Source organism: Pipra filicauda, unplaced genomic scaffold, assembly GCF_003945595.2.
Source record: "Pipra filicauda isolate LSUMZ 115617 unplaced genomic scaffold, ASM394559v2 scaffold85_size2586006_pilon, whole genome shotgun sequence".
Lineage (NCBI taxonomy): Eukaryota > Metazoa > Chordata > Aves > Passeriformes > Pipridae > Pipra > Pipra filicauda.
This window is the reverse complement of record NW_024105042.1, coordinates 2,402,347-2,416,196: the sequence shown is the minus strand read 5'-3', so window position 1 is coordinate 2,416,196 and position 13,850 is coordinate 2,402,347. Positions and strand designations below refer to the sequence as shown.

Sequence of the window (13,850 nt, the reverse complement as noted above, 5' to 3'; positions counted from 1 at the left end):
AATAGCCATGACAATGTTTGCTTTCCTCAAAAAGTAACTCTGAAAGCACTCTAACTGCTAATTTCTATCATGCTATTCTGTGAATATTTCACATTTTGATCTAGGGGTGCAACTAACTTGTAATATAACCCTGTCTACTTCCTTTTCCAAGACAAGCATGTTTATTATTGAGTACTTGCTTTAAAAATGAGCCCTCCATCACCACAGATGGCTTATTCCACAATCATCAGCAACTTATTCACAGTTCTGAAAAGCAATTTTACTCTGGAAGAAGTGTCTACTCTCTCTTTAGTCTTTTTGGTGGCCACAGAACTTGTCATCTCTACATTAGCCATATATTAAAAATATTACATATATTGCAGTTGTCTATAAACCAGTGAGCCAAGAAGAGCTTACTTTGCACATCTTTTTGTCTGCAACTCCTGACTTTTTTTTCCTTTAGTAATCTACTCTTCCATTTTTAATCCATTTGATTTCTGCAGTCCCTAGCAAGGCCCAGAACAACAGAATGATTTTTGAGAACAAGTCAGTAATTTAAAATTCAGTGGTACCCTCTTCACTTCTCTACAAAGGCTGATTTTCAGAGGACATTTAATTACAGGCCTGAGTTCCTATTTTCTAAGCCTAAACACAACCCCTGAAGGCTTACAAGATTTGAGTCACAGCTGGAGCTGTGGTTACTATACAGTTTAAATATCAGCCTCTTTACTGTGCAATTTGTTTCGAAAATCAAATCAGATGTTGTGTCATAAACAAGTACTAATTAAGTACTGAGCGGAAATTGGGCTTTTTTGTGCAAGAAGGGTTCTTAAATATCTGCATCTTCACTTCCATAAGAAAGGATAAATATGTCAAGAATGATAATTATAAAAGGAAACCTACTACAGTACTTCCAAGGCAGTACTGCTGCTTCTCCATTTCATGTAAGAAGAAATGAGAGGGGAAAAAAGTTGAGACCTGTATGAAATACATATGTACCAAGGATTTTATTAATCTGATCATATAACCCATAATGCTTTCTTTTCCCTCAGAGAGGACATTCACTCTGGGTTTCCATCACATAGGTTTTAAACAGGCAAGCTAAACCCATCTCTCTTCTGTCACTGCAAAGCAACAGTGAAGCTACTTATATTACCATTCCTTTAACTCATGATCTGCACACAGTATTTATTTGACAATAATATTGCATTCATTAGATACAACACCTTCTTTGATAAATATCAAGAGAACAACAGGAATAATGCATTTTAATACTCTGAAGGTTGCCTCTGAGTAACAATATTCACGACTCCATTAACTAACAGGCTCTCGGCTACAAAGGCAGAATTGGATCTGTCAGTCACTGACAGGGAAGGGCATGGCCAGTTGCACTGAAGATTGTCCGGTTGAGATGACTTCCACAGCAAAGGAAAGTATCCCCTGTGGCCTAGAACTTGTAATGAGTTTGCATCCATTACAGCAATAAACTGAATTCCTATTACAGAATATACAACTTCATGGCCCAAACAGATCCCATACTCCACTGCCCAAAGCAATACTCAAAATAAGGCACTGTTGGATCTGTGGACTCCAATTCAACAAAACCAAATACAGGATTTCAAAATCTTTCACTGTTATTAGGAGGAAAAAACACGAGCTCTCTAGTCCTATGACTATGAGTTGCCAATATTTAAGTGTGTCCTTTGTGAGATTTTGTAGAAGGAATGAACGAACACTAAGTCAGCTGACTGTCAGGTCTCACAGTTTGACACAAACTCCTTCAGAAGGACACAGTGCTCTCGAACAGTAGGCTCTGACTGCCTGCAAACTTAATGAGTTCACCGCACGTGGTGAGCATGGCTACTCCAGCTCTTTAATGAATCTGTTTGAGTACGTCGACTGAGATCTGCTCAAAACCAACTCCCACTGGAGGATGTCTATTTATATTCCTTGACAGATAAATAGACACAAAGTTTTTTTATATCCTGTAAGAGCAGCAGCAACCAGGAAAACTACTTTTGTAACATGAAACACCTGGATACCTTCTTTAGGGCTCACAAGAATATTAAGCTACAGTATTGAAAACCAAATGGAGACCCATGACAGCACTCCATTAATCTTTGGACAAAGTAACAGCAAGCTCTCCAAACATGCTTACTCTAGCAGTGTAGAAGTTCCCTTCATGTCCATAAGTAAAAACATGCTTGATTTCACAACCATTTGACATTTTAAGTATGAAATTTGAGTCCTGTATCCAATCTCCTTTAAGACTGCAAGATCTGTAGTAAAGAAAAGAGAAGCTCCATTTCTCATGCTACTGTCTGAACTCGTACCAGGTAAGTATCCAACAAGAACAGTGGCATTCACAGTGCAAGCATTACGTATAAAACAAGCAGCTGGAAGCCTGTCTAGAGATCAATAAAATGAAGCTGCTACCTTTCAATTATCTTGTCTCTTTTTTTTAAGTCCATAGAAAAGTCATAAAGCTCACCTGGATTCTAATTTTTCACTGAGATTCAGAGTGCCAGGAATAGAAAATTCTGTACTTAAAAAAAAAAATACAGCCAAAGTAAACAAAATTAAGTCTGAAAAACTACAATCTCCATAATCAGCAAAAGGACCTACAGTGTTAACTTTCACCTTCCTGATCTCCTGCTAAATTTTAGGTAGCAGACAAAAAATTATGCAGAAGAGATGGGTTACAGGTCTGTGCCAACTATCCTGGAAGGAAGTCTGCAGTTCACACATTAAGCAGACAGATTTGTATGAGGAATACCATTTTTTTTTTTTCTAAAGAGAAGGAAACACTTTCAAGAGCAGACTGCAGCACTCAACCACATATTCTGCTTAGCTACTAAACTCTTGCCTTCTGAGCAGACTCCAGCACTCAAGCCAAACACTTTCCTATTCACTGAAGTAACCAAAACACTTCCTTTTTGTAGGAATGGACAATCTGTCCCAATACATTTCTCTCATAAAGCACTGTGCTACAGTTCCAATGCAAGACCTTTTCACCCATCATAAGTAACTTGGAATTCATAACTAACTGCCTCAAGAACTTACCAAAATATATTAAATTTCCCTTCCTCATCTAAATGCCCTGTACTGAGTTCAGCTCTATGACAGTTCTCAAGTCCTTGAGACTGGCACAGGTTGTAAATGCTCCTTTCCTTGGCTTAGCTAGAGGAAACTCCTCCTTCAGCCAAGTACCAAAGCCTGCTGTCTTGGAGGACTATGATGAAGTGGGGGCAACAGAAGCAGCTGAAGACACCTAATGGGCAGCCCCTGGTAGCCTCATGCAGAACAACCATCAGTAAGACTAGCCAGAATGAGACTAAAACATTGCAAAAATAACTGGCAAAAAAAGAAAAAAAAAACAAACCCAAACCACAAACAGACAAACAGTTATGTCCTCTCTCCCAAAAAAAGAAAGTCTACTGAGACTGAGTACTGATAACTATTGCCAAAATGAAACAGTCACCATGGGAGGCTAAGTAAATCTATTCCCAATTTAGAACAAATGAGAATTAGTGTTAGACTAACCCAATCTTCTTCTTTAAGAAGATCACTGAAGTCCAGTCAAATTAGAAGTAGTTAAGCACTTGATAGATGACATGTAGGAAGTCACTAGTTAAAATGGAGAGGATTACGATTAATACAACAATTGTAAGGAGGATAAGAAACTAAAAGAGTAGAGGATCATAGGTTATTTTGAAAAAGGAACCATCAAGCTGTACAGAGATTGATCCTTGTTGAAATTTAATATTAATCTTGAAATTAATGTTAAATATCCTTACTAATGGCTAAAAAACCCCCAAGAATTACTAATGTGCTAATGAAATTAAAGAGACGTCATAAACATATAGGACACAGCATCTTGAAGATTTGAGTAACAGAACAAACACTAGATGCACATAAATCAGAGTGTTACATTATTTCCATTATAAATTAGGAACTCAGTAACTGAGAAGAAGGGAAAGAGGTCCTGGGATATGTTACTCATTAGATAATGATGGTTCACCAATACGATGCAGTCACAATGATGGCAAATACTACTGTAGGATATTGTATAAAGGGAAGCACTCCCAGAAGAGAGATATTAGGATTACTGCTTTTGTACAAGGAATCAATAAAATATTTCCTGGAATGTTCTACATAGTTCTGGTTGTTCAAGTTTCAGGGAGACTAACCACATTCTGCAGCTGTTTAAAAAGGTCTGCTAAGATGATCAAAAGTTACAGGAAATTTCCTATGACAGAAAGACAAATAAATTAAAAAATGCTGGTTTAGCCTGATCAGATCCAGCTCAGAAGAATACGATTGCTCTCCACAAACATCTGCAGATCAACACAAGGGAACAAGGAAAGCTGTTTAAGCTCAAGGACAACACTGGCACAAGAACAAATGGAAATTAATTAGCCATGAATGGAGTTAAGCTGGAAAATAAGAACAAGGATTCTAACTTTCAAAGCAGTCAAGTTTGGAATAGCTCTACAATGGCATAGCAAAGACAATTCCGCTTAGGAACTGCTTGGAGTAGTTTGGAAAAGCTCTAGAGTACACTGTCTGCCAGTATCAGACTTGAACCCATGCAACACCAGATCTGTTCCAATCCCACACAGAGATGTGTCTTCTCACTAATGGGCTCTCTATAGTGTCTGCAGAAAGTCTTATTTTTAAGTGAGTGAGATTATAGATATCCAGAAATACCTTCTTGTCAGCAAAAACCTTGCAGGACATTTATGCTTGCTTATAAACAACAGCTGTAACAAAGTACTAGAGCAACACAATTCACTGGAGTCATACCAGTCAAGAGAAGAAAAAAATTAAAAGGAAAAAAAATACAAAAAGAACAGGGAATAAAAATTTTTTTTTCCTTTTGAACATATTAGCAACAGAAAACACCTTCACATTTGAAGGAAGTGTTAACATTGTTTGGACTTCTTCAGAAAACTGTTGAGATGCTTCCAAGACCCATCTTCTAAACAAGATCAATTCGTTTCTTGAGACTACACCCACTTCTCATTGTTCTAATTTGCAGGAGGTGAATGATAGTTGGCTGCATTTCTCAATCACGCTGAGAGTTGTGGCATATAAGAAGGAAGGGCATTTAGCAGACCCAATGAACAACCCCCCTGGAGAACCGCCAACCTCTTCTTAACAGACAGAATTCAAGGCCAACTATCCATAAACTAAAAGCAACTCCCACATAAACACTGCTCCATTCTGTATCGCTCTCACAATAAATTACAAACGATGTGTGTAGAGAGGGAGAGTGACTACATTGTATGACAGACTTTCATGCTAGGCCATTTTTCTCTGAAACAACCAGAGAGTGTTCTGGTTGCTGTACGAGCAAGCATGGAAACATTCTGACTTTCTTTTCTAGTCAGAATACAGTCCTGCCTTGATTAGTATCCAAGCAAAAACTGCCATCACCTTTTTCCACAGTGTTTAATCCATCCTCTTACATTTGGAGGAAAAAGAAACCCCCTCAAATCTGTAAGAATAACTATGACCTAAGCTGGAAATATCATGAGAGACTACTACAAACAGAAAAATCCCATGTAGGCACACAGCCAGTTGACAAAAACCACACCAGAGTTCTGCACTGACTGGTATCATCCAAATTCCCTCTCTACCATCTTCTGCAGATCTGTTTTGCTCCAGGTGCTTCTGAAGAAGATGGGCCCATGTAGACTAAAGTCAGAAGTACACTTATTATTGCTCTGCTAACATAAAACTGCACTTAAGAACTTCACTCCTTCACAGCATGTGCCCATAACCTTTCCCTTCTTACCATGGGATGAAGGAAATTAAACCAGCACTAGACTTCTTGCTGCTTCTAGTCAAAACTGGTTACTCCAGTGGATTCTGCCAAGAGGTTGCATGGTTCCTGCTCACAGACTGTAAATACTTCTGTCCTTCCCTCACGAAGACTGGAAAGACCCCTTGCCGAGCTTTCCCATTCTTCCTTATTCTCTCCTTTCTGTTGTTCTCATCAAGATGAATGCACAAGACCCTGTTTCAGCAGTGGGGGAAGGGAAATTAAATCAGATGTTTCTCAATTTTTAATACAGAGGAGGAATAGAAGCAGCTAGAGATTGCAAAATTACGATCAATCATTTGTTTCCAAGAAAAATCACTGAGGAAAAGTGAAATAATTTAAAACTGAAAGTCATCATTGCCACTTCTGAACCCTTCTGCCATCCCAGATAACAAATCTGGCTGTGCACACACGGCTGCAAGTAGGCTGAGCACCCATTGGTTAATGGAACCAAGGAACTTGCACATGAAAGAGAAAAAAATGAATTTTAATGCAGTTTTTAGAAATACTTGTCACTGTTTCAGCATTGCCATTTAGTGAATGGGACCGATTTCTCTCTCAGTAGGGGATGATATTTTAATGATGTAACAATGTACTTCCCAGAAGAAAGACAAGCCTCATGAGGCAGATTAAAACTAAGAATATTCAGATCCCATTAAAGTCAGACAGTTTCAAGCCATTTTTAAAATTAATTTTGTTTAATGATAAAATGTGTTATCTTAACAGGTGGCTAGCCAATTGTAAAATTAACCAAAACATGGTCAGAAGCACAAGGCTAGCTATTAGAAGAACTGGTTTCTTTGTATTCTGCTTTCTTTTATCAGTGTACCATAAGACCCTACACAAATTCCTCCAGTCCATGACCCCTGGCAAATTTCTGAGCTTCAGCTTTCTCTTTCTGCAAGCAGCGGTAGTATTTGTCCAAGACCACAGTTCCTCAGGACCTCAGAAAAAGAGACATTAGAAAGCCCTAATGTTGAATAAGCAGGAAATATTTAGTGAAATTCCCAGGACGCTTATTGTCAACCATTTCTGTGGTATCAAGAAGTTTTTCTCAGCACTGATCAGCATCTTGTCAAGGAAGCAGCTTCATGCTGGACTGCTTATTCATTGTATTTTGAGCACTTTCTCTTTAGCTGCAGCCACTGGACTCTGCTATGCTACAACTCATTTTCAGTTTCCACAGCTGAACACACAGTGGATTCAGCCCTTATGTGCAAAATCACTTAAAATATATAAAGAATATGGCCTGCTGAGCATCTCCTGAATGGTAAGGAGGAAATGAGGAAGACTGAAGAAAATATTCAGTATTTGAAACACTAGTTAAGCTTGCCACTGAGAAGAAGTTAAATATTACACAAATCTCACCAGCATACGTGGAGTTTGAAATGACGCAGTGTAAGCAGACAAGGAAGTGAGGAAACGGCTTATTCCGTCTGCACGGATGAATTTAGTATGAAAATTTTCATACAACAAAATCGAGTTGCTCAGCTTGCTGGTTTTACTGGTCTTACACGTGATCTGATCATTTATACCCTAAATACTGTTGCAGCAACCACTAGGAAAATGAATATGACAAGAATATATGACAATTATGAAAAAAGGTCCGTGGAATCTCTTCACTCAAGTCTTAGTGAAAATTCCCAATTTCCAGGTATAGATGATGCTCTTTGTAAAAGAAAATAAATACTTTTCATGAACGTGTTTTATGATACAAACAAACTACCAACACAGTAAAATCCAGAGAAAACAAAATAATGGATGAACACATTCACTTGACAAGCGTATCCACTCAATATCTGTATGTCAGGAAATACTTTCTGATCCCCACTTCAAATATTTTTAGTGTGAATTTTAAATGAGACCAGACCATGAAGTTTCCTTTGCCATTTAACTTTGTCTGAAGCCATTCTTTCTGCTACCTCTGTAGCTGCTAGCACTAAAAATAAATAATAAAACAATGGAAGTTTATATTTTCATCCCATTTACGGCGCAGAGATCAGAGCTTGGTTGGCTACCAGAAATACTCCAAAGATGACCATTTATTTTTTTCTTCATTAGATACCTCTTAGAGGGACAATCTCTGAACACTGTACATTCCTACCTTACCTCTAGAGATGACACACAGGTATGGAATAATTTTATTTTCTTCCTCTAAAATCCTCATTACCTTTTTCTGTATCACAAACCACTATAGGATATTGATCTTCTACCTTCTAAGGATTATTTAGGAGACCCTTTGCCAAACCAAACTTGTGGTTAGAACAGTCTGCTTTATCTTACTAATGAGAATGATAATTTAGTACCAAATACTCATGAGGAATTACAGCTCTGCTGACTGGCAAATAATTTGCCAAGGCAGATTAGTTTAGCTGCATAAAATAAATATCCACCTGCACATACTAGCACTAATCAGGGCGTGAAATTAAACTTTTTATTCAGTGGGAAATAACTGCTGCAAGGCGGCGATTTAGTCTGAGAAGCAAATATTAAGGTCAGCCTATTCTCTCTGATGTTTATAGTATATATTACAGTGTGGAGAGCATGGTGCAACAAATTTGGCTTTTTAAGTCTATGAAACTAAATACTTCAGTGATGCGATAGCAAATTTGCCATTTGCTTTTCTAATTGCACACATTTAATGGAGCAAAGTGGCTGAAATGAAACATTACCAGAGAAGTGAGGGTGAAGTTCCTGAAGTACCAGAGGCCTGCACGAAGTGCAGAAAAATCTACAGCACAAAGTTTGGGATGGAAGAAAATAAATCAACATTTTCTTTGCAATACACTAGTCTCAACAAATTTCCAACTAAGAGGATGCTATTTCAGCTAAGCACACGTTTAATATTCAAACAGGACTTGCAAGCCCACATTTAGGAGGCAACATTCTTGCTCTCCCAGCTCACAGAGTTGTTCTCACTGCTTTCATGACATCCTTGCTTTGGATACTCAGGATTCTCTGCCACAATGTCCACAACATAAATACGTTCTTAGGAAGACCGCAAGGTTCTCCAAGAAGACTTTCTTAAAACAAAGCTAACAAATCATAGGTCTTAAAAATCCCAGTCCCTCTGACACCATAAATCATTCACTGCAAACGGAATGACTTTCAAAGTATAAGCCTTTGTCCATCTGTTCCATATATATACACACACAAACAGAAAAAAAATTCCAACTTTATTACCCTTCAGCCTGCAGTAACACTGACTATTCTTCACTGTATTACCTGGTAGTTGTGTGGAAACTCCTACAAACATGAGAGTATAAAAATTAATCAACTTCAGACTTTTCCCTAATTAAAAAAAAACCCGAGCCAAAACAAAAACACACACAAAACCCTTAAAAAACTGGCAATGACCAAAAAACCCCCAAAACCCAATGCATAGATGTATCTTAAAAGACAACCAAAAGGTTCTGCTTCTCCTGTGAAAGTGGAAGGTCCATCAGCACCTCCTAGAATCGTATCCAAAAAGAAAAGGAAAATGGTAATTTAGGGATAAAACAGAAAAAAAGACACTCATGGAGAACGCTAGGATTGACATCTTTCTATTCACGGGCCAAGAAATTAAATAAATTATTGCAAATTGATTAATTCGTAAAAACTGAGAAAGTGAAACTTCATTAAATATCAAGCTTTTGCCTCTCCAGCCATCCTACATGGGATCCCAAACTGGTCAGGTACTGTTCCAAGCACTGCTAATTAAATACAACTGAAGTTGTCACTAGTCCATTCAAGAAAACAGATGTCGCTTCATAGAGCTTTGATATTTTTCTTAAATACCTTTCAAAATGAGGAACAAAAAATATGAACTCTTATAAAAAGGGCTTTATTGTATTTTTATAGCATATTACATACCTTGTAACAATCATTCTGTTAAGTGTGAATGTCAGTTTTATTTTCTGTCCTTTTTTCCTGGCTATTTACAAGCTTTGTAAGAATTGTTCCTTAATTAAGTCTAAACATAGTTTTATATAAATGGATTCCTGGAATTAAAAACGTTCAGACTTAAGAAATGATTGTTACAGAGACTGTAACAGGCCGTAAAAAAGAATGCCACTTTAAACAAAGATTTCTCATTTTAATTAAAAAGATAATCATCAGAACATTCGTATACTTAACAGAACCATTTGAAGCTACTTTGAAAAAATATCTACTATTCTATGCAGGCTTATGTAGTTTACTTTATATGACATTTAATCAAAGTCTCAGTTGAGCCTATCACACTCATACTTTAAATACTGTATCTACAGTTTCAAACACTTATTCAAACATGAAAGTTACTTATCCAGCACCTCAATTTCTTGTTCTTTTGTAAACAGTTATGACAATGGAAATTCCATTTCTTGAAGGCATAAAAGCAGAGCTCTGTAAGGCAAGGGGGTTAGGGTGGGGCTTTTGTGTGCATTTTTTTAAGTTAATGGGCATGTTCAGCTTATGCATCAGTCTCTTACACACTGTACTTTATAAAGAGTGTACTTCTATCTGTAGCATTGTACAAACACGAAAAAGGGCTGAAGTGAACTAAGACAGGTTCCACTCTGGTAAAATCCTTGCTGTAGCTGCAGAAAACTGGACTACATAATTTAAAAGATCATATTTTTAATCTATGAACCGTCTTTCATTCGAAAAATACAAACAAACAAACAACCTGATGACATGTAGAACACATGATAGAAAACACTCATTCACCAGCAAAAAATCTTCCCTGGTGAGCAGCTGCTTTGTATTGCATAGTGTTAATACACAGCAATTTAATATGAGAAATAAATTAGGCCTTATTAAAATGTAGAGTAAGGAAACAAAGTTAAATAAATGATTTAAACTTTAAACTATTAGATTATACGTATTGTAAGTGACCATGGATAACTAGGAATCTGGTAGCAGCTATTAGTTAAATGTAATACTGCTTCATTGGCAAGTAATCAAGCCAGTATCAGCCACTGAGAAGGCAGCTGCCTTCTACTCCCATCGAAATGTTGCACAGACATAAGCATACAGCAAAACAACAGAGTACAATCTGCCTTTCAAAGCATTAAATATAGATGCCTTAAAGCAAAATAGTTTCATTCATAATATTAGCACTGGATGAAGTTTCCACACGACATTTTTCTATTAGAGTTGGACATTAAAATGAAAAACAAATCACCAGGTCCATCTTGCCTGATATCTTGTGACTCAAGAGAGCTGCTCAAAGTCAATGTCAAAAACTAGGTACTGACATATTTAAGTGGAAAAAAGTATTATCTTCTAGAGAAGCACAAAAATACTACCCCCTACAGGGTTGCTTTTCAATATGAAATGAAACCTACCCCAAACACACATCAAAAACAAAACTATCTCTCCAGTTTTTGATAACAGGCCTCGTGTCTCCAAAATGTACTTGAGTATTTACCTACGATGCTGCCTGGGAAGCTCTGAGAAAATCAATAATTAATAGCAAAGCCTGCCTCAATCCAAACTGTGAGCCACCAAACAAGGAAGACGAACATGAAGCGTGTCCCACACTCGGATGGACAAGGTGAATGATTCAGCATTAGCTGAGAGGATGCACGAGCTACCTCTGTGCAGATAACTGCACCAGTGCCATTACTGCAGTGCCCAAGCACTTCCTGAGTGCTAAAAGGCAGAAACAAGAAGACTTTTCCTAGGAGGGCCAAGATGATACTTGCAACTTATACTTCACGTATCTAAACAACCTACCTGTGCCACCCCTCCATGAACACCAGAAGACCCCTAGTCTGACAAAACTTTACTACATCAGCATAATTAAAGAGCCACATCCTAGACAGAAATGCACTAAAGCAAAAGCCTGAGACGTGTTAAACCAAAGCTTTTCTCACTCTCCTCTCAACCTGTAAGCAAAAATACCCCCAAAAAGTTCAGAGTGGACAGAGGAAAGCCACATCTTTCATTGCACATTTTACAAGCATTTTGCATACAAGAGGCATTCTAATAAAACACAGAAGAACTAAGGTCAGCTTTTAGCTCTCAGTGCAGCCTGGTCTTGGTAATTCCTCCTTTTATCTGGTGCTCTTAACAGACACATCTCCCATAAGATCAGCTCTCTCAGGCTCCAGCCTCTTCCCAGTGTCAAGGAGCTCTATTGTTTGCTCTATTGTTCGAGTGGGACACAGCCCAGCTGCAAGATGGATGGGGATTCCCTCAGCCTCCAGGCCTGATCTTACAGATGATCCTGAAAGGCCTCGACTAAGTCCTTGGAAGGGAACCTCAGTACAGGAGGCAAAAAAGGCAGCATATGAGAAGAGAGGGCAGCACGTACACAGTCCTGTCTGGCAGCAGACAACAATGTTTCACAAGAAACTTTTTGGGATGTGAAACTCACTATCTAGAGGCAGGTTGTAATTACCAAGCTTGGCCAAACACAAGTGCAGCAGGATCTGGGACACTCCTTTGGCCGTCCACGCACCAAAGAGGACCATTCATTATTACTAATTGCTACCTTGTCTATTTAGGTGTCCATGGCATTTTCCCACTTCACTGAGCTGAGACTCCATAAATCTGAGAAACTTGGAGACTACTAGCAAAAGGGTCAAAAAGTCTCAGGAGAAACAAGTTCTTCCAGATCAAAAAACAAAAGCCAAACAAGTGGTTTCAAAGCTCAATTAAAAATTAAAATTTGCAAATAGTGTTTCCTCAATTTCATTTTGGGCATATGTTTTGAAGGTTTAATAGAATTCCTTCTTCCTGATGAGCCTAAATTTAATTCTGTGCCACTGGAAGCACTAATTCAAAACAAACTTTTAGCAAGTGTTGCCAGTCATTTAAATTATATCCTTAGGGAAAAAACAGTTTGGGGCATGTGAAATTTACACGCAGTTTGGTTGGCAGCAGTTTGTTTTCATTTCTAAAATATTACATTTCTGGCCAAAACACTTAGAAATATCAACTAACGAAGAAAGAGAATGAAACTACAGTTTAAGTGCACAATGCCTCGCATCTACGTAAATTAGCCGCATCTATAGAGTACCTTGGATGCAAGTACCCCCAAGGCTGTTTTCCATGCCAGAGGCCAACTCACAGATCTAAACAATGTACGTGCTCTTCGCAGTCACTAGAACTGATACGCTGCTGCGGCAGCAGGTGAAACGCTTAAGTGTCAGTATTTACAGCTCTCGCGGTAGAAAATGGGAGGAAAAACAAAATTACAGAGGGATGGTGTGCCGTATGGAAGGACAGTCTGAGGTGTACAGATAAAGAGGAAAAAAACAAGAATTACATGCGCAAACCCTCCCGGTGCCTCTGGGCCCCTCTGCAAGGTCCTGCCTCTTTCCAGTTTCACTTCTTTCGCTCCCAGGTGGCACCTGGAGCTCCCCCCCCCTCCTCCCAGTGCTCCTTTTCCACGGATTTGGGGACCCTGCTCCCGGCACGCAGCCCCCCCCCCCCCCGGCAGGCAGAACACCTCCCCACCCCGGGCCCCGCTCACCACCCTCCTCCGCCCGCCAGCCCGGCGCCCCCCGGTCCGGCCCGGCCCGGCCCAGCCCAGCCCCGAGGCCCGGCCTCCTCCCGGGTCCCCTTCCCCATTGCCCCCCGCTCCATCTCGCCACCCTCCACCACCCCACGCCCATCCCCCCCAGCCCCTCCACACGCACAGGTGCCCACATCCGCCGCCGCCGCGGCCCCTCACCATGAACTTGAGCGCCTTCTCCTGCAGGACGGCCTCGGCCGGGTCCATGGTCCCGCGGGGCCGGGCCGGGGCCGCCCCCCCGCTCGGTGAAGGCCGCAGCCAGCGCAGACGGGAACCTGCGCTGCCCCGCGCCCCCCCACCGCGCCCCGCTGCCCGCGCGGCGCATGCGCCGCCCCGCAGGCCCACGGGAAATGGAGTCCCCGGCCGTGGGGTCGGCAAGGGCCCATACCGCAGACTGGAACTACAAATCCCGGCAAGCCTCGGGGGCGTGGGCACGTCGGGAGGTGGCTGGCGCATGCGTCGCTCGTCATAGAGGGGGCTGACGGGAGATGTAGTACTCTGGGGCCGTGACGGTGTGAGGGACGGGCAGGGGTGAGCGGGGGACGGACCGAGTGACGG

The 13,850-nt window shown here is 40.2% G+C and overlaps 1 protein-coding gene across 4 annotated transcripts in view; it reads right to left on the bottom strand.

Annotated features, from left to right (window-relative positions):
• Positions 1–13,579, bottom strand: part of BTRC (beta-transducin repeat containing E3 ubiquitin protein ligase) — a 116,831-nt gene extending 103,252 nt beyond the window's left edge. For 3 of the 4 annotated variants that reach the window (XM_027738627.2, XM_027738629.2, XM_027738628.2), the window contains exon 1: positions 13,452–13,579. In XM_027738627.2, coding sequence (XP_027594428.1) covers positions 13,452–13,499 — 48 coding nt within the window. In that variant the 5' untranslated portion in view covers positions 13,500–13,579. The remainder of the gene's footprint in view (positions 1–13,451) is intronic. The other variant, XM_027738631.2, reaches the window with a different exon arrangement.
• Positions 13,580–13,850: the final 271 nt, after the last annotated feature.